Source organism: Loxodonta africana, chromosome 6 (genome assembly GCF_030014295.1).
Source record: "Loxodonta africana isolate mLoxAfr1 chromosome 6, mLoxAfr1.hap2, whole genome shotgun sequence".
Taxonomy (NCBI): Eukaryota; Metazoa; Chordata; class Mammalia; order Proboscidea; family Elephantidae; genus Loxodonta; species Loxodonta africana.
In genome coordinates, this window is record NC_087347.1 from 130,725,338 (window position 1) to 130,746,994 (window position 21,657).

Sequence of the window (21,657 nt, forward strand, 5' to 3'; positions counted from 1 at the left end):
GCACAAAATGGAAATGTGGTGCCCTTCGTTAAAATATTATTAAGGATCTCAAGGCTATGACAGCAGAGCATCAAACCAAGTCAGCCTGTGTGACTGCGCAGTTGCACACCGGTGATGCCAGCCTGGAACTGGGTAATGAACTGAGACGCAGAGGTTCAGCAGCTTGTTCAAGGTCACAACTAACTGAGAGTGGGTCCGAGTTCAAGCCCAAATCCTCTGACTTTAAACTTGTATTCTCACCTCTCCATTATTAGCGAAAGAATACAAGGTGTGTTTGAGCTAAATGGTTTAAAAAAAAGACAAGGGGCATCTGAGCTTGAAGCCTCCAGCCTTGCTGTCTTAGTCATCTAGTGCTGCTATAACAGAAATACCACCAGTAGATGGCTTTAACAAGTTTATTGTCTCACAGTCCAGTAGGCTAGAAGTCCAAATTCAGGGCGCTGGTTCAAGGCGAAGGCTTTCTCTCTCTGTTGACTCTGGAGGAAGGTTGTTGTCATCCATCTTCCCTTGGTCTGGGAGCATCTCAGCGCAGGAACCTCAGGTCCAAAGGATGCTCTCTGCTCCCAGCACTGCTTTCTTGATGATATGAGGTCCCCATATCTCTCTGCCTGCTTCTCTGTTTTATATCTCAGAAGAGACTGGCTTAAGCCGCTAGCTGATCTTGTATATCTCATCAATATAACTGCCAGTAATCCATCTCATTACATCATAGCAATAGCATTTACAACACATAGGGAAATCACATCAGATGAGAAAAGGGTAGACAATCATGCAATAATGGGAATCATGACCTAGCCAAGTTGACAGATATTTTGGGGGGACACAGTTCAATCCATGACACTTGCTAAAGGCAGTTTGTAAGGTTTTAGTGAGAGAGTTTGCAAGCTTATCAGGAGAAGGCGGCATTTCCCAGCAAGTGGGCTTTGCTGACTGAGAACACAGGCAGTACAGGCAGTGCAGCCCGTGGCTTCACATCAAAGGCAGCAGGCACAGTCGTCCTGTCTGGTTCTGATCTGGGAAACCGTGATTTCTTTCCCCCTAAGGCAGTTGAGAGTACAGGTGTCCACCAGCTGCTGATGACATAGGCATGCTGTCCACGCCATAGTTCTGGGGAAGGGATACAGTGCTTGCCGGGCCTGCAGGGCATCTGACTGGCTGTACACTGGAGCCCCTCTCGGGAATCTGGTACTTCATGCAGGAGAAGAGGCAGGGGGATCTGGTGCAGCGGTCTTAGGCCTTCGCATGCAGTGTGAGGATGAAATACTGCCCCCTGGGTGTGGGGTTCCGGGAGATAACCAAGGAGTCTCAGCCTTGGCCAGCTTGCCCTACCAAGTGTTATCCTCCCTTGGCGAATGGAAGGAGACTTGATGTTCCTGCTAAGTGCAAAGCAGTGTGTGGCCCAGGCCATTTCCACAATAAGAGAAGGGTGCTAACTGCGGAGGGCTTTTGCTAGAGAAGCAGGAACAGGAGAGAAGAGTGAGCTGTGATGGAGGTCAGTTAGTGAGAAGCTGGAGAAGTGGGTCCCACTAAGAATGAAGATACCAGGACCAGAAGGGGTACGGCCTCGGAGCTTCAATTCCTGCCCCATGGTCTGCCTGGGCCCTGGGCAAACCAGCCTCTGTCCACCGCACTAGCTACCCTAGACAGTGGGCTTCTGGTGGCTAGGAGGCTATGGAGGAACCTTGTGGGGCTCTGAAAGTTCGCCCTCATCTGAGCAAGCGGGAACCCAGCTCCAAGGGCTCCATGAAGGAGAGCCAGCTCAATCATTTCCTGTCATTGGCTAAGATTTACACACTAGCATTTGTTCTGGCACAATATACAAAATTATGCTGTGCTCCTCACAGCCATGAGACTAGCTCCTAACCTGTGTGAAGGGCTGCTTGAGACCTGCTTACTTGGAGTAAACCTCGCAAGTCAGTGGAACACTCTGGAATGCTCTGTCCATCCCCGTTCCCCGCGGGGATTTAGAGCTTCTTCCTGTTAGGCCCCTGTGTCTGCATCAGACGCTGTATAATAACCAGGGGCAGGAGTCGGCATTCCCTCAGAGGTTCAGATTACATAACAATCTGAAGAAAACTCCAGGCAAGGATGAGGAGTGGGGGAAGGAGAAGGGGGGAGGGGAAGCCAAAAAGAGAGAAGAGAAAGAGAAAAAAGAGGAGAGAGAGAAAGAGGAGAGAGAGGGAGGGAGGAGAGTGGGAAGAGAGAAAAAAGAGAGAAGAGAGAAAGGAGAGGGAGAGAGAAAAAGGGAGAGAGAAAGAAAAAACAAAGAAGAGAGAGGGAGAAAGGGAATGAGATGAGAAAGAGAGGGAGAGAGAAAAGAGGAGAGAGAGAAAGTGAGAGGGAGAGAAAAGAGAGAGGAGAGAGAGAGAGGAAGAGGAAAGGAAGAAGAGAGGATATATAGGGAGAAAAGAAAGGAGACAGGATAGAGAGAGGAGGACAAAGAAGAGATAAAAGTGAGAGGACAGAGAGAGAAGAGAAAAAAAGGGGGAAGAGGAGAATGTGTAAGAGAGAGAAAAGAGAGAGCGAGAAAGAAGAAAGAGGAGAGAGAGAAGAAAGAGGGAGAGAGGAAGAGAGAAAGACTGGAGAGAGAAGACCGGTGAGACAATAAAAATTACTCCTGGGGTGAATAGGAAAGACCCAGGTGGTGATGATGCGGCTTTCATCCATGTTTTTATAATTTGTTTTGGTTTGATTTTCTGTCCATTACAACTTATGCCTTAGTGACTTCAGAGTACATATCAAGTTCTGGGGTAGGAGCTTTTGAGTTTGTTTGAAAGTGCTTTTGGCATTGGAAACAGATATAACCCCGGGAGTGTGAACCTTGGAGTCACGTGTGCAGTTATTCTTTTTTTTTTTCAAGTTCTCACTGAGCTCCTTCCTTTGCCAGCCCTCTGGGGGTGGGAGGTGGGGAGATGGGGGGGTCACAGAGCCCCTGGGGAAGTCAGGATTCCTGGAAGGAGGCAGACACAGGATCAGGTGGCTTGGTAGGTGGCACCTAGTGTTTAGGGAGGGCTGGGGAGGTGGGGTCAGAAAAGATCTCCTGAGGTGGGGATACAGAAGCTGGCTCCTCTCAGACAAGCAGGTGTGTGCCAGCAGATGGTATGGGGGCTGGAGGTGCAGACAGACAGCAGGTGTCCAGGCAGGAGGGGTGGGAGCTTGAGGAAGGTCATCAGAGAAGGCCCTGGGAGGCGGCCTGAGCTCACAGAGGGGCAGGGTGGAGGGGCTAGTGCTCTGGCTGCGGCAGGTCCAGGGTGGGTCAGGCCTGACCACAGAGAAGGCAAGGGTGGCAGGTAGCGGTGGACATGCAACTGGAAGCAGTGTAGGGGCTGCTGGGTCCTCAGCGTGTGCATAGCGTACAGCCCCTCTCTGTGCAAAGCTGCAATGTAATTTCTCAGTGCACAGCCCTCTGGTGGGGAGCGGGGAGGGTAGAAAGCCCCTGGAACAGGTATCCTGCTGCTCCACAGCCTGAGGCCTGGCAAGCTGGCCTCTGCTGGCTCTGGAGTCTGACAGCTGTGCCCACAGCCTGGCTTTGCCCTCAGGACCTAGAAGCGCTGTGGTGGCTTATCCCCTCTGAGACTCCAGGCTCTGGTCTGTAAAGCAGGTAGAAAAATGCCTCTCATAGCAGACTTCAAGGGGTGACCCGTGGAACCCCTTACCGCAGGGCTTCACATACAGTAAGTACTGATATTGTTGTGTTAGGAATTGCTTGTCAACATTGGTAAGACTTGCTGTGATGGGGGAGTGGTGGGTTCATGCCAAAGATCGGTGTTTGGTCCCCACTAAACCAAACCCATTGCTGTTGAGTCGATTCTGACTCATAGCGACCCTACAGGACCACTATACTCTATAGGGTAGAACTGTCCCATAGAGTTTCCGAGGAGCACCTGGTGGATCCAAACTGCTGACCTTTTGGTTAGCAGCTGTAGCACTTAACCACTATGCCCCCAGGGTTTCCAACTAGTGCACCTCAAGTATGCACCTCTATGGATCACAATGGTCTGATCCTGTTGAGTATGGGGTCTCCATGAGTCTGGGCCGACTCCATTGTAGCTAGCAGCCATATTGTTGTCATTGCTACAATATCAAAAGGAAAATAACAAAAACAAAAGCAAAAACCACTGTCTGGAAGGGAGGATCCTGAGGTGGCAGCATCAGCAGGCCGGGTTTGCCTTGATAAACTCTGCTAACAACAGTAACAACCAATACTGCTATTACTGGGCATGGTGCCAGGCCCTTGTTCTCTTGTTCCACACGTGACTCCTATGAAGTTGCTGTGGGATATTGAGTCAATTCTGACTCAAAGATACCCTGTAAGACAGAGTAGAACTGCACCATGGGCTGCCATATCTTTCTTCTGCAGAGTGGCTGGTGGGTTCGAACCGCTGACCTTTCGGTTATCAGCCGAGCGCTTAGTCATTGTTCCACCACGGCTCCTTTGAAGTAGCTGTTATTACTCCCATTTATAGATGAGAAAATTGAGGCTCTGATGTATTTTTTAACTTGCCCTAAGCCAATAAATGTTGGAGGTGAGATCAAAACCAGGTCTGACTCCAAGGCACATGTGGAGCTTTGGTCCCAGCACTACCTCTAACTCGACGTGTGATGGAAGACAAATCACTTAGCCTCTGGGGTCACGCCTCCTCACGAGGGCTGGAACCTGACAGGAAGTGGACAGAGGCCACAGACAGGCACATCCCAGAAAAGCAATACAGTGTCTTAGAGAGTAAGAGAGCACTCCCAGTCTGACCTGAAATTACTGAGGCACGCTCAGAAGTGGGGACATTTATTGTCCATCTGATCAGCCAAGACAAAAACTCCCAGACTACTTCCATTAACACTGAGTGAGTGAAGATGTGAGGAAACAGGAGCTTTCCTGGGCTACTGGGCAGAGTCAGAAACCGGCGCGACCTTCTCAGAGGACACTTTCTCAGTGTCTACTGATATTTTGAATGCACATACTTTTTGTTTTAGAAATTTCTTTCTGGGAAAATTTATCCTAAACGTATATTCACACAGGCATATAAGCCCTGCTTAGAAGGATGGTCATTATAACACTGCGTCTGGTTTAAAAAAAAAGCTTTAAAAAGACTATTAAGAATAACATCTTAAATGTCCATTCCAAGAGAAATTGGTTAAATAATAATTCATTCATAGAATTCATACTATGCAGCCCTAAAAAGAATTAATTAGTCTATATATGGCAATAAGATATAGTCTTTAAGATATATTCTTATTTTAAAAAAGCAAGATGAAATAGAATATATAAAATAGGTGTCATTATGTAAAATAAAAAGTAATTGTATATCCATATAGTATTTCTTGAAAACAGTCATAAATCTATGTCCATATCTACATAGCCATCATCGTCCTGTCCATTTATACTACTGCGGGGGCTTGCATGTTGCAATGATGCTTGAAGCTCTGCCACTTGTATTTCAAATACCAGTAGAGTCACCCATGGTGGACAGGTTTCAGCAGAACTTCCAGACTAAGACAGACGAGGAAGAAAGGCCTGGTGATTCACTTCTGAAAATTAGCCAATGAAAGCCCTACGGATCAAAGAATATTATTCAAGACTTCGATTGCTTACTTTGGACTGTCATCGAGAGGAACCGATCACTGGAGAAGGACATCATGTTTGGCAAAGTGGAGGGCCAGTGAAGGCAAAGGAACCCCCAACAAGATGGCTTAACACAAAGGTCACAGCAATAGAATCAAACGTACCAGTGACTGTAAAGGTGGTACAGGAATGGGCATTGTTTCCTTCTGCTATGTATGGGATGGCCATGAGTTTGAGCCGACTTGATGGAAACCAACAACAACAACATGTCTGTATCTATGTATGTATTTTCAGCATATGCTTGCCAGGCCCATTCTATTCCTCTCAATTATTGGAAGGTGTTTTCGTTGGGCAGTTGATATATTTATCTGTCATCCAAACAGGCACACTGACTTGACTTGCCCAACCTCCCACCAGTGGTGAGGGGGATTCCTCCCACACATTTTGGATGAATTTATGTGCCCTCAGTGCAAGCATAAAATGTGCCTCTTACCTCACAACCCTCTGTTTCCCAGGGTGCTTTGCAGGGCCCCAGAGATAATTACCCAACTGCAGGCACCCTGGGGAGGTTCAGCAGCTGACTGTGCTGGCACCACGTGACTCCCAGTGACACAGTATCTGGATGGACTGAGCCGTGGCTGAGATGGCATTTCATTGGCACCTAATGCAATCCTTTCTGTTCCTGCTGCTGATTCTATATAAAGCTGCCCAACCGGCCATTTCCCCACTGAGTTCTGACCCCCTTAATCCAAGGACAAGGCTCTGGGGTTCCTGCACATGCCTCCAGAAATAACTATGGCATCCAAGCCCTACAGAGCCAGCTGAGTCCAGCTGGGCAGTGCAGGCCTGATCCAGGCAGGAGCGAGTCGTCTCAACTTTAAACTCTGTGGTTCTAACGAGCAGCTATGCAAACCGAGACCGGATATAGACACATCCTGTCCACGTTAGTGCAAGAAGAGAAAGAAGGCCCCACAGTTCTCCCACAGCAGAGATCCCGCCATAGATCAATCAGAATGGTATGCAAGTAGGCCTGCATCCTGGTCAGTCCTGGAAAGAGAGCGTCTGCAGCACTTGTCATGGCTGAAAACACAAATCCTAGAGAGCCACTGGGGGAAGGGTGGGTAGCCCTGTCCGAGCTGACAGAGAAGGACTCCAGGCCACAATTTCTCAGTGCTTGAAGGAATGATTATAGTGGCTTCTGTCCCATTAACCAGGCCTCACACATACACACACACAAACACACTAACACCCATGAACTCAGGAATCCAGTCTCATGTAAAATGAGTGTAAAAGAACCTGACATTTACTGAGCACTTAGTGTGTGCCAGTCTCTGTGCCCCATCATTCCTAAACATTGCACCTCACAACCCAGTGAAGAACATCGCATTATTCCCATTTCCCAGATTACAAAACTAGAGTTAAGAGAGGTTGACTTCCCCCACGTACATGGCTAATAAATGGCACAGACGGTCCCAATGCAGACAGTACAGCCCTTGCTTCCCCTACGACTGCGTCTGTGCCCACCAGACATACCCCAGCGTGCTCACACACACACGCCACCATGTGTGTGCACACAGGTACATATACACACACCTCCAGACACATTGGCCCAACTTCCGGCAGGTGAGGCCTCCCAGCCACCTGGATTTTAGAGACTTGTGAAAGAGGTGGTGTCTCTGATAACCATATCACTATAGTATTAATAAAAAAAAAAAAAAAATTTTTTTTTTTTTAGTTATAGTATTAATAATTTAATCACAGTATAGGCTCAGGATCTCCTTTCTTTGACAGATTCTAATGGCTGAACCTAGCCAGGGAAAGGGGCGGGATAAGAGAGATAAACATTCAGGCTTCTTAAAAGGAAATTTTAGTGTTTTACTGCAAAACACAACAGCAATGTTTGGGACATCCTCACAAAGAATCTCTTCATATACGACTTCCTGTCAGCAAGAGAGCCTGTGTGGGCTTTAAAAAGAAAGGTCAGGGCCATCTGATCCCTCCACATTTGCACCCTTTCCCCGCGCGGGGCGAGCCTGTCCCGCAGAATTGTTCGTTTGCTCAGCGTTGACTTGGCCTCAGTCAGCCATGCCGCCTGGCAGCAGAGAAAACAACTTGTGACGTTCCCCTGTGCGTGCCGGGGAGTTCTGCCTCCCTCTCCTCAGAGGCGCGGTTTTACACTCTCAGAGGCGCGGTTTTACTCTCCCAGAGAAAAAAGTTCTTGCCGTAGATAATGAACACCGCGAAGCAAACAAACGAAACGCCAGAAGACCTCCGAGGCGGAGCGGGAGGCCTGGGGCCGGGGCGTGAGAGGCGCGCACGGGGCGCCGCGCCCCGGGGCAGGGCTGGAGTGCTCACCCCGAGCCCAGCCCGACAGGCGGCGCCGCGCCAGGCCCTGCGCCCCAGCGGCTCGCCCTGCCTCTCCCGCCGAGCCGGGACGCCCGACCTTTCGGTGCCGCGGTACTCACCTTCACCGGGCAGCTGCGTCGACGTGTCATTGGAGTTGATCATGGCCAAGGGTCCCGCGCCGGACAGAGGCCGAGGGAAGGACTGAGTGCAGCGTGGAGGGTCCGCTGGCCTGCTCCTGACCCTCAGCGACGGGAGAGGAAATGGCACATGTGTCACCCTCCTCCAGCGCAGGCCGAGGGGAGGGGCTCCACTTTGGAGATAGGCAGAGAGAGTTTATTTATTTTTTTCTGCAGAGTTGGCTGGTGGGGTCCCCACCCTCTTTTTTAAAACACACACACCCGCCTACTGCTGCACTCCTCTGTGCGCTAAATTTCCTGCCCAGAAATCACATTTTTCTAACTTGCTTTCTCTTTCCATCTGCAACTCCCAGATACAAAGGTTGTGGTGAATTCCCCTCAGCGTGAATTCAGAACCCCCAGCTGTGACGTGATTGCTTGGCTGAGCACTGTGCAGGCACGGGACGGAAGGGGTCACCTGCGCTTGCAGCTGGGCAGGCTGCTCAGCCACTTGGTAGCTGTGTGACCTCTCTGAACTGCAGAGAACTGGTAGACTTGGAAGGACCCCGGTTTTGCTGAACTCTCAGGGGCTCTGTTCCAATCCAAGGGCTAATGTTTGGGAGAGATCGTTAAACAAAAGGAAGCATACTGGGCAAAGGCCATGTGATTTATTAGGATCACTTTTGTCTGAGGCTTCCAGCCCCCTGAGGTTTGTGGAGAATCCACTTTACTTACAAAGTTGAAAACCTAATATGAATTTTGAAATTTCGGTTAGTTAAATGGATTCTACCCAAACCACCCACGAGTAATGTTATGTTATAGCATTCGTTATGTCTGCCCTACCGACCCCCCCAAAGGGAGCGAGAAGGGCAGAGAGCTTGGGACCAGTCACCCTTGTTCCAAATTCCAGCCCCAGGAGAACACCCAGTGCTTCTTAGGTCTGATTCTTTCATTGTCGTGACAGCCATCCCTCCTCCCATTACGGTTGGTGTTGACGCAGTCCTTGGGCCCCATTACAGTAGTATGCACAATGTATGTGCTTTTGGGAGTGTCATCACATTGAACACAATATGATGGTGCTCCCCAGAGATGTGTGATGCAGAGGACTTGCTAGCTTCACCTGGGCTGGACAAAAGCCCGTGTTGGTATTAGGACTGCCTGTTTGACACAGGGAGGAAGTGTTGATAATTCCCTCGAAGAATCCAGCATTACTTATGGATGTTTAGTCAAACCTCCATGCTCGACACGTATCTGCGGCATTGAACTACTTACAGATTGCCTTTGGCCAGGTGTGGAAAATTTTGAGTCTTGGTTTCCTCCTTTATAAAATAGAGATAAGAATGTATACATTCCAGAGTTTTGCAGAGGCAATGTCTATAAAATAATGGAGGGTCAGAAAAGGCACTTAATAAAATTTGGTAATAATTATTATAACAGTTTTAACACTTTGTTTTGTAATACATATACATTCATGTTGGATGATAAGAAAACCCAGATGGAGCTGTTCTACTCTGTAACACATGGGGTCATGGTTAGTTAGAATCATCTCAATGGCAATGAATTAGTTTTTTTGTTTGTTTGTGGTCGTAGTGGAGTCCCTGGGTGGTACAAGCAGTTAGTGTACTTGACCATTAACTGAAAGTTTGGAGGTTCAAGTCCACACGGAATCATCTCAGAAGAAAGGTCTGATGATCTATCCCTCAGGCTGGAAGTGAAGTATCTAGATAGGTAGAGGTAGAGAGAGAGAGAAATTTATATCAAGGAAATGGCTCACACAGTTGTAGAGCCTGGGTAGTCCCGAATCCGTGGATCGGGCTGAAGGCGTCTCCTGACTTATGTAGCTGAAGGGGCTGATGAACCCAAGACTGGCAGGTCAGACAGCAGGCCTCTGGCTCACAAGCTGCGGAGGCTGACAAATCCGAGATTGGCAAGTAAGTTAGCAGGCTGCTGGCATACAGACTGCAGTGGCTGACAAATCTCAAGATCAGGGGGTAAGCTGCTAGTGCAAGTACCAAGAACTGGAGGCCAGATGAGCAGGAGTTGCTGCAGGATCCAGAGTGAGCAGAAGCCCATGAGCCTTGCCAGAAAGTCCACTTATATTGGATGCAGGCCACATCCCCAAGGAAACTCCCTTTCAACTGATTGGCTGCTCATAGCAGAGCTCATCATGGAAGGGATCACATCATATCAGATCTCATCAAGGAGGTGATTACATCATTATATGACTGCCAAACTACATCATAACTGCCAAATCACTGAGAATCATGGCCCAGCCAAGTTGACACACAACCTTAAGGATCACAGCCCACCCCTTGTCAACTTGACACCTGTACAAATCTCTAAATAAAGGCAATTATAAAGTCATACTTACACCTAACATGATACAACTAATGCATGTACAACTGAAAATGTACCAGCCCTGTTTACTTATTATATTTTATAAGTGAAGAAAACAAAAATATCCGATGCACACATTTAAGGAAGAAATACTCATATAAGGAAGAAATACACTTTTCTTCAACTGGTCGGATGATCATAGCTGGTATTTAGAAGTACCTTCTTGCACCACTGGTTCTGTATTCCCTTTACCTTCAGCAAGCACCTTAGCTGGTCATGATTCTTTGCCTGATGGAGTGACCCAAACCTTAATTCATGTCAGAATTGGGTGCTGTAGTTTTCCATTGACTTTAATCATAGGGCATTTTAGCACTAAAAGACACCCTAAGGGATCTCTGTATTCCAGACATATACTTCATTACCTTTATTATGTAAAATCAATCTGATTTCTTTTGGGTAATCAGGATCAATCACACCAGCCAATACAGTAACTTCCTTCTTTGTCTATTGATCCAGAGGCATGGGGAGGCCAAAGTGGCCGAGTGGCATTTTTAACTTCCAGTTCAGTGGAATCAGTGTTGTGTCTCCTCATGGGAGCATTCCTCCCTTTGGAGCTAAGACCATTAGACCTGCAGAGTTTAGGGTTGCAGTGACAGGAAGCAAAAACTTTGTGAGTGGGTCACTAGGAATAATAGTGAGTGGTACCACTCCCATTTCCACCCCTTGATTCCTGGACCCATGTATCCTGGCTGTGGGAGAAGAAGGATCATATATTGGATGCTGGCTTAGAGCATATACAACCTCCTGGAGAACATTGCCCTAACCCTGAAAATATTGCCACCTAGCTGATGACATAATTGTGTCTTTAGAAGGCCATTCCATCATTCTATGAAGCCAGCTGCTTCAGGATGATAGGAGAAATGGTAAGACCAGTGAACTCCATGAGCATGGGCCCATTGCTGTACTTTATTTTCTGTGAAGTGAGTCCCTTGATCCGAGGTGATGCTGTGTGGGATACCACGGTGATGGATAATGCATTCTGTGAGTCCATGGATAGTAGTTTTGGCAGAAACATTGCCTGCAGGGAAAGCAAATCCATATCCACAGTGTCTATTCTAGTAAGAGCAAAATGCTGCCCTTTCCATGGAGGAAGTGGTCCAATGTAATTAACCTGCCACCAGGTTGCTGGCTGATCACCTCCAGGAATGGTGCCATACTTGGGACTCAGTGTTGGTCTCTGCCACTGGCAGATTGGACACTCAGCAGTGACCGTAGTCAAGTTGGCCTTGGTGAGTAGAAGCCCATGTTGCTCATCCAACGCATAATCTCCACCCCTGCTACCATGGCCACTGTGTTCATAAGTCCTTTGGGCAGTGACAGGAGTGGCTGGGGAAGGAGGATGACTGGTTTCCACAGAACGCTTTATCCTATCCATTTTGTTGTTAAAATCCTCCTCTGCTGAGATCACCCTTTGGTGAACATTCACATAAGACACAAATATCTTCACTTCTTTGGCCCATTCAGATACCTCTTCCCCTACCTCCTTTTTTCCAATTTTCAAATCATATTACTTCCAAGTCCCTGACAATCCAACCAAACCTTTGGCCACAAGCCATGGATACAATTGCACATCTGGCCATTTCTTCTTCCAAGCAGTGAGCAACCAGGCTCACTGCTAATGTTCTTCCCATTGGGGAAATTTCCCTTCACCACTCTTCTTCTGGGAGGTCCCATAAAGGGGCTGTAGTGCTGCCACTGTCCACTTTTGAGCGGTGCCTACATATTGCTTAGGACCATCAGTAAACCAACCACGAGCTTTCTTTTCCTCAGTCAACTGATCATAAGAAACTCCCTACGAGGCCATAGGGGCAGACTGGGAGAGGGCAAGTAATGGGACAGGAGTGGAGACCTTGGGCATTTGTCTACCTCCTCATGCAACTCACTTGTGCCTTCAGGTCCTGCTCGGGCCCGAACTCATATACACCATTTCTATTTAATGATGGAGTCCTGCTGTGCATGTTCAACTTTATGTCTCCGTGAGTCAAACAACACCCAGTTCATAATGGGCAGCTCAGGCTGCATGGTGACTTGGTGGCCTATGGTTAAGCATTCAGTCACTACTAAGGCCCAGTAACAAGCCAAAAGCTATCTCTCAAAAGGAAAGTATTTATTTTCAGAAGACGGCAGGAACAAAATCCTCAGGGTCTGCACTGTGATTCACCAAAAGGGGCCCACCAAAGACTCCAAACAGCATCTCTATCTGCCATGGACACTTCAGGCACTACTGTATCTGCCAGATCATATGGCCCAAGAGACAGAGCAGCTTGCACGGCAGCCTGAACCTGTTGCTTAGGCTTCTCTTGGTCTGGGCCCCATTCAAAACTAGCAGCTTCTTGAGTCACTTGATAAATAGGATGGAAGACACACACAAGTGAGGGATATGTTGCCTCCAAAATCCAAAGAGGCCCATTAGGCTTTGTACCTCCTTTTTAGTTAGGGTGGGGGCCAGATGCGATAACTTCTCCTTCACTTTAGAAAGAATACCTTAACATACCCCACTCAGTACCAAATGTCTTAGTCTGAGTTCTCTAGAGAGGCCAAACCAGTGAAGTATCTATTTACTTCTATATAAGAGGGGTTTATATCAAGGAAACGGCTCACACGGTTGTAAAGGCCGGAAAGTCCCAAGATCATGGTTCAGGCTGGAGGCTTCTTCTGTCTCACATAGCTGCTGGGACTGGAGAACCCAAGATCAGCAGGTCAGACAGCAGGTCTCTGGTTCACAGGCTGCAGAAGCCAACAAATCCCATGATTGGCAAGCAAGTTGGCAAACCACTAGCTCACAGACTGCAGAGACTGACTAACCCCAAGATCAGCAGGTAAGGTGCTAGCTCATGTCCCAAAAACCAGAGGTTATAGGAAAGAGCCAGCTGCAGGATCCAGAGTGAGCAAAAGCCTAGGAGCTTGTTAAAAAGTTCACCTATATTGGATTCAGGCCACACCCCCAAGTAAACTCCCTTTCAACTGATGGGCTACTTACAGCAGATCCCATCATGGAGGTGATCACATTAATATCAGATCTCATCATGGAAGTGATTACATCATTATACGACTGCCAAACTACATCATAGCTAAACCACTGAGAATCATGGCCCAGCCAAGTTGTCACACAACCTCAGTGATCACAATCTACTTTTGGAAAAATCAGCTATTGAAAACCCTAAGAGGCACAGTTCTACTCTGACACACATGGGGTTTTCTTGAGTACAAATCAACTCAACAACAAACGGTTGGTTATATTCAGAGTTCATAAATACAGTGCTGTTGTGAAGCAGAAGGACCCTCCAGGTAACCAAAGAAATTGCCAAGTCCTGGAACCTCTCTTATCTTGGAGGACCATTTAGAACTGACTGACATTTAGACATAGTCATAAGAGTTCACTTAGGCTAAGATAGATTAAAAGAATCAAAATGTAACAAGAATTCGTTACAGAAAGGAAGTATAAAACTAAGCAGCCAGCCAGCCAACCAACCAACCAACCAACCAACTAACTAACAACAAACTATATAAATCTACAAACTATAAAGGTCAGATATGAGAATAAAGTAGCATTTTTTTATACACCTGAGATCTCAGCTTTAGAGATGGGAGGAACTCTTTGTAACTGAAGCAAGGCGCCAAGCCTTCAGAATTCATCAGATAATGGTTTGAGCCCTTTCTAGCTGGCTAAACTTCAGCATTTTATTTAACTTCTCTGAGCCTCAGTTTTCTCATCCATAAAAGTGGAGCAACTTGTGGAGTTAGATGATTAATAATTAATCAGATTATTGCAAGGCCTCAATCATTGCATGAGAGTTTTTTAGACATATTGCTTTCCGTTCCCCCTCACGGCACACTTAGAGGTAGAGATAGATTTCCGTTCCCCCTCATGGCACACTTTGTTTACTATAAGGACCCCAGGCTAACCAGAAAAGAAGAGAAAACGTGGTTAATAGTGAGTAGCAGCTTAGCAAGGAAACACTTGATATATTTTAGAACATTTAATGGTTGAAGTGTCTAATTAAAAAAAAAGTGCTATTTATAAGGTAAAATAATTACAGAGCAATTATATGAAAAGTTAAATTACTTCGTATGAGTCTTTGATAGTAAGCCATGGCAATATGTTATTAGTATGTCTGCATGTGTTGGATATTTACTAATAAAATAGAAAGAACTCGATTATATCTTGTAGCGGTAAAACATTGTCTTATCTAATTTATTTCCCTAAATATCCTCAAGGAGAGTATTGCCAAATGCCCATATTAAAGGTGAGAAAACTGGGACAGTGACAACTTGTCCAGGGCCATTAGCGGTGCAGCCAAGATGGAGACAGGTCGGTCTCTGCAATGCGTGTATCAAATGGTCTCCGCATTGCGTGTACCAGGTGACTGGAAAAAGCTCCTGAGCCCCTAAGCGGTGAGAAGGTGTGACCAGGGCCCCAACAGGAATTTCCTCTCACTCCCAGCACTTATACAGGACTGGGGCTGCCCAAGGTGATGGAATTCCCTGACCCCAAACTAGCACATTGAACACTGGTCGCCTTCCTTCTGCTGCATGGAGTCACCATCTCCTAGGTGTGAATTCTTATAAGCACAGGTAGGTTGATTTTGTGTGTTGTTTTTGGGTGCTGTTGAGTCCGTTCCAACTCATAGCTGCCCCATGCACAACAGAACCAAACACTGCCTGGTCCTGTGCCATCCTTAAAATCTCTGCTATTTTACTTAGGGCCTTTAAATTTTTTAATTAAAAGATTTCCCTTGATTAAAGTAATAGATGCTTTTTGTGCAAAAAATTTTAAATAGAGAGGAAAACCATTTCTAATGATAACTCGTAATTTCTGGTACGTTAAGGTATATTCACTTCTAGTCTTTTTTTTTTTTTCAATCATGTGTGGGTATTTGCTTTATACTATTGAGGTTGTACTGAATATGTGATTTTGAGTGCTGAGTTTTTCTCTACCAAACATAATGTTGCAAACCTTTTCCTATGCAAAAGCTCTTTAATGAGTTTTAATTACTAGGTCATTTCCTTTTCGTTGCTAATTGAATAATGCTGTGATAAACATGTGAACATAAATCTTTATCTGTCTTTTATATATTCTTTTTCCTAAGCTTGTGTTCCAGTAAGTGGGATTACTGGAAGAAAGACTAGGATCGCGTTTAAGGCTTTTGATACACTCCCGAGCTGTGGCTGTGACAATTCACACTCTCCCCAATCGAGAGTAACAGAACTTACCTCCGGGCCCCTAGACAGAACCAAGCATTCCATCTGAAATCTGTGTTAGTTCTGCGGATGAGAAACATATGTAGTTATTTGAGTCTGCATTCTTGATTACCAGTGGGTCAAAGCTACTTTCATATGTTTATAATTCACATTTTCTTTTAGGTAAGTTTTATTGTTCATGCTTTTCATCAGTTTGGAGAGGTGGCTAATGTTTTTTTGTATAGTTGTATGTTAGCTTTTTATACACAAAAGAAGAATCCCTCGGTGGCACAAAAGGTTATACTCTGTGCTACTAACCAAAAGATTGGGGGTTCAAATCCACCCAGTGGTGCCTGGGCTGAAAGGCTTGGCGATCTACTTCCGAAAGATCAGATCAGGCATTGAAAACCCTATGATGCACAGCTCTACTGTGACGCACATGGGGTTGCCATGAGTTGGAATGGACTGTAGAAATACACAAAGGACAACACCTTTACGTAAGTATTGCAAGTATTTTCTCATTGGACCTGTTTCTGGCTCTCTCCCATTAGCACAGAAGCATAGTTTGACTTCCCCGATGGGCAAGTTTGTAGGTTTTAAGAAAAGCGAATCGTGGCTATGCACAGTGTATGAGGGGTGGAGAGAAGAACAGGGTTGTTCCTCATGGACACAAACTCTGTGTAATGAGGTATAGGAGGTGGGGTTGGGGAGAGTGGAGTCAGAGAAGCACCTGGGCCTCCGCTGCACGCAGAGAGCACAGCCCGCAGGGCTGGCAGCCCTGCGCAGCAGCTGCTTTCCTCACCCGTTAGGACGTGAGGCCTAGAATCCAATATGTGGGGAGTTTTGAAGACTGAGATGATCACCCTGAGGCAAGAAAGGAGACAGTCCGTGCTTGCTAAGACATAGCTGCTAGGTCCTCTTACATCTAGAACCCCTCGAGGCTAGTTCACAGGATGCAGGCAGAGGGAAGGGTGCCCAGGTGTCAGGTGAAGCTTGGGCTCAAGTCAGCTCCAGAGTGATGGCAGCAAGTTGATTTACAAGGGTAGACCTTTTAGCACCTGGAATGGCCCTGACTCTGGAAACTTCCTAACTGCACCTCAAACAGGAAAGGGACAGCACAGGAGTCCAGAGAGAACACCAGGTGCTCTGTGATCCATTGAAGTGACATGTAGACAAAATCTCATCTGTTGGCGTCAGCTCTGAAAGCCAGTCTTATAGACTAGGGTTAAGAAAAGCAGGAAAGCTTCAGACTTGGGAAAAAACATAAAAGAGTACAAATAAACATGAGGGGAGTGGTAGGCTTCAGCTTCCAGCAGAGGAGAGGAGTCAATGCGAAGGAGTAGATAGCACATTCATCAGCCTGGGTGGTCCATGCCCTTCGGAAGTCATGTAATTTTCCATAAAAATACACCCCCCCAAAATAGTGACAATTTCTTGAGCACTGAGCATGTGCCAGGCAGGTTATTGCTGATTGTTACAGCACTCTACATACGGGATAGGCAGAGCTTTGTTTTGTTCTTTCCTTTTGCCTTTTCTTCATCTTATAGAAAAGGAAACTGAGGACCAGATTGGTGAAAAGACTGCCAGCTCCTAAGTGACTGAGCCAGAGTTTGAACTCAGAAGCTATGTTGTGGGGGAAGCGCCAATAGCCACTCTCTCTGCACCGCTCCTGCACCACAGTGTCCCTAGTGGACTCCTGGTTCTACTGCACAGCCTGATAGGTGGCCCTGAGGGCCCAAGGAAAGGAAACGGAGAGTTGCTGAATGAGTTTCAGATGGTTCCTGTAAGAAAATAGAGAAAAGAAATTCTTTCAGCAATGAGGAAGTTGATTGCCAGCTCTTTGGAAAGCCTCAGTTGGGGTTACAGTCCTTTCTCTTTCGGTTTAAGATGGTAATGTGACACTGAACTAAAAAATTCTGTCTCCAGCTGCCCCCGGCTGAACTCCTGAGTCTGGTAAGTGAATAAAGCAGCTTCCTCCTTAAATTTTGTGTTGTGGCTTTCATTCTCTTCTGCCAAAATGTGGAAGGAACTTGGGGTACGTAGCTCTGTGACTAAGAAGGGGAACAATAATTACAGTTGCCAAAACTTTTGCTATAAGCTTTACATGTTTTTATCTCATTTAATCTCCAGAACAGCCTCATGACCAGGGAAGGAGCAGGGTTTGAAATGGAGCAGACGTGGCTTCACATTCCTGCTTCGTCACTTGCCGTAGTCCTAAGTGGCTTCACCTCTTTGCCTCTGAATTTTCTCATCTGCAAAATGGGGTTAATGAGGCAGTGGTGGTTCAGTGGTGGAATTCTTACCTTCCATTCCAGTGTCCATGCCAGGCTCAATTCCTCGCCAAAGCACCTCATAAGCGGCCACAACACATCTGTCAGTGTTGGTATGATGCTGAATAGGTTTCAGTGGAGATTCCAGATTAAGATGGATTCTATGGGAAAAATATTGAATAATGCAGGAAGCATCAAAAGAAGATGGAAGGTGTACACAGAGTAGCTGTACCAAAAAGAATTTGTCGATGTTCAAGCATTTCAGGAGATAGCATATGATCAAGACCCCGTGGTACTGAAGGAAGAAGTCCAGGCTGCACTGAAGGCAATGATGAAAAACAAGTCTTCAGGAACTGAGATGCCAACTGAGATGTTTCAACAAATGGATGCAAAGCTAGAAATTCTCACTTTCTATGCCAAGCAATTTGGAAGACAATGCCTAGCCAACTGACTGGAAGAGATCCATATTTGTGCCCATTCCAAAGAAAGGTGATCCAACAGAATGTGGAAATTATTGAGCAATATCATTAATATCACACACAAGTAAAATTTTGCTGAAGATCATTCGAAAGTGGTTGCAGCAGTGCATCGACTGGGAACTGCCAGAAATTCAAACCAGATTCAGAAGAGGACTTGGAACCAGAGATATTATTGCTAATGTCAGATGGATCTTGGCTGAAAGCAGAGAATACCTGTGTTTCATTGACTATGCAAATGCGTTTGGCTATGTGGATCATGACAAATAATGGAAAACATTGTGAAAATGGGAATTCCAGAACACTTAATTGTGCTCATGCGGAACCTGTACAGAGACCAACAGGTAGTCATTCAAATAGAACAAGGGGATACTGAGTGATTTAAAATCAGGAAAGGTGTGTGTCAGGGTTGTATCCTTTTATCATCCCTATTCAATACATACAGTGAACAAATAATCAGAGAAACTGGACTACGTGATGAAGAATGTGACATCAGGCTTGGAGGAACAATCATCAACAACCTGTAATATGCAGAGACACAACCTTGCTTGCTCAGTACAAACTCAGCACAGAATACACTACAGCCTCAGTACAGAATACACCCCAATATAAAGAAAACAAAAATTCTCACAACTGATCCAATAAGCAACATCATGATAAACAGAGAAAATATTGAAGTTGTCAAGGATTTCATTTTACTTGAATCCACAACCAACACACATGGAAGTAGTAGTCAAGAAATCAAAGGATGTATTGCATTGGGCAAATCTGCTGCAAAAGATCTCTTTAAAGTGTTGAAAAGCAAAGATGTCACCTGAGGATGAAGGGGCACCTACCTCAAACTATTGTATTTTCAGTTGCCTCATATGCAGGTGAGAACTGGACAATGAATAAGGGAGATCGAAGGACTGATGCATTCGAATTATGACTTTGCAGAATAATATTGAATATGTCATGGACTGCTAGAAGAAAGAAAAATCTGTTTTGGAAGTACAGCAGAATTCTCCTTAGAATGAGGATGGTGAGACTTTGTCTTACATACTTTGGACATGTTATATGAAGGGATCAGTCCCTGGAGAAGGATATTGTGCTTGGTATAGTCGATGGTCAGCAAAAAAGAGAAAGACCCTCAATGAATGGGAATTGACACATTGGTTGCAAGAATGGGCTCAAACATAGCAAACGATTGTGAGGATGGTGCAGGGACAGGCTGTACATAAGATTGCTATGAGTCAGAACCAACTCTTCAATGCCAAACAATAACAACTATATATATAAAAGAAGAATGAAGAAGAGAAGGAGGAGGAAATGGAGGAAATATTTCAGAGCTAAAGGACACAGGTCTTCACTGAAAAGGTTGAATTAAAAAAATATGTATATCTACATGCTACGTAATTTCAGAACAATGATGATAAAGAGAAGATTTTTGAAGGTTTTCAAAAAGAAAGAGGCAGACAAAGGGAGAAGCTTCCACAGAAGAATAAAAAATCAGATGGGTATCAGAATTCACACCGATGATACAGAATGTTAGAAGAAAACAGAGCAATGCTCTCAAAGTTCTTGGGTGGGGAAGATAATTTTGAACCTTATATCTTATACCTGGCTAAAAATATCAATTGAGTATGAGAGAAGAATAAAAATATCTTTGGATATGTAAATGCTCAAAAGGTTTACTTCTGGTTGTTGTTGATAGTTGATGTTGAGCCAGCTGCCACTCATGGTGACCTCATGTTCAACAGAACAAAACACTGCCTGGTTCTGCATGATCTTCAAGATCATTGGTATATTTGAGTCCATTGTGTGGCCACCATGTCAATCCACTGTATTGAGGATTTCACTTGTTTTCCCTGAAATACTTTACTACCATGATGTCTTTTTCTAATGATTGGGCTTTCCTGATGACATGTCCAAAGTAAGTGAACTGAAGTCTCCTCTATCCACTCTTCTCAAGAGCATTCTGGTTGTATTTCTTCTAAGACAGACATGTAAAGACTTAAAACGTTTACTTCTTACATATTGTGTATTAGAAAGCTGTTGGCAAATAAAATCCATAGAAACAAGAGAAAATGCCAAGGAAGAGGAAGGCCCAGGATCCTCTGGGTTATGCATGTACCCTGGAGGACAATATAGGAAGGTTTTTGCATGACTTGCTTCTCTACAAAGGGAAGAAATGTGGCTAAGCATCTAGAACAAAAACAAACAAAAGCTCTATAAGTAAGCCATGGTCCAAATATGAAGCTAACTAAAATATTGCCGCCCAGGTGGCACAAACAATGGTTAAGCCCTAGGTTACTCACTTCAAGTTTGGCGGTTCCAACCCACCAGCCACTCTGCAGGAGAAAAGACCTGGTGATCTACTTCTGTAAAGGTTTCAACCTAGGAAACCCTGTGGGACAGCTCTCCGCTGTCTTATAGGGCCACTATGAGTTGGAATTGACTTGACAGCACGCAACAACAATGACATCCAAGTGAACAAGGAGAGCAGACCCTGCATGGATATGTGAAACTGACTGAGTCTCAATGTATATGGTTGTAAAAGAAGTAAAAAAATCTCTTTTCAAGGAGGCTCAAACTTCTTCCTCCAAGACAACTGCCCATCTTTTCTTTGCTCCCGTGTGCCTTGTTTTTGTCCTCACAAACTTGAAGCATTTTAATGCAGTCTCACTGCTCCTCAGACAGCTTTTCCCAGGAGGTTGTGAAAGTTTTCTGTGCCTGCTGCAGCCATGGTGGAGCTGTGCTAGGAGATGCCAGGGGCCAGGCTTGCCGAACTAGAAACTTTGTAAAATTCATCTATATTTTTTAAAAAGGCTGGTAAAAAGTAGACAGTTGTTTGGAGGAACACATGGGGAAAGTTCATGAAAGAAAAGAATCAGAGAAATTTGAGGTTAATTACACCTGGTGGCATTTGTTAGGGCTGAATTAATCACAGGCAGTACTGACAGTGCCTATATTTGGCCCTCTCCTCCCTGTTCTCAAATGAGGCCAAGAAGAAGAATCAAACTGTTTCAAATATTGAACATTGCCATATGACAATATGTTCAGCCAGAGGGAAAAAGAGCACTTTCCATGTTAAATTTGTTAATGCTAAGAGTAAAGTGAATTAATAATTTTGAGTTTTGTAATTGCCTTAAATATCATCTCATTACATGGATGAAGCTACCAGGCAAATTATTAAATAAAAAAAACAATGCCTGAATTCTCTTAGGTCATAATAAAAGTACCTGGCATTTGTGTAGGATTTTGCAGTATTTCTTAGACTGTAGTTTACAGACCAACTGCATCACAATCACCAAAGTTCTTACTGAAGTCAC

General features: G+C 45.3%; 1 protein-coding gene across 3 annotated transcripts in view; it reads right to left on the reverse strand.

Annotated features, from left to right (window-relative positions):
- Positions 1-8,371, reverse strand: part of GYPC (glycophorin C (Gerbich blood group)) — a 42,628-nt gene extending 34,257 nt beyond the window's left edge. The window contains exon 1 of one of the 3 annotated variants that reach the window (XM_064287361.1): positions 8,026-8,371. Coding sequence is in view for 2 of the 3 variants with exons in the window: in XM_064287362.1 (XP_064143432.1) it covers positions 8,026-8,068 (43 nt within the window). In the remaining variant the exon portion in view is untranslated. The remainder of the gene's footprint in view (positions 1-8,025) is intronic. The other 2 variants (XM_064287362.1, XM_003416689.4) reach the window with 2 other exon arrangements.
- Positions 8,372-21,657: the final 13,286 nt, after the last annotated feature.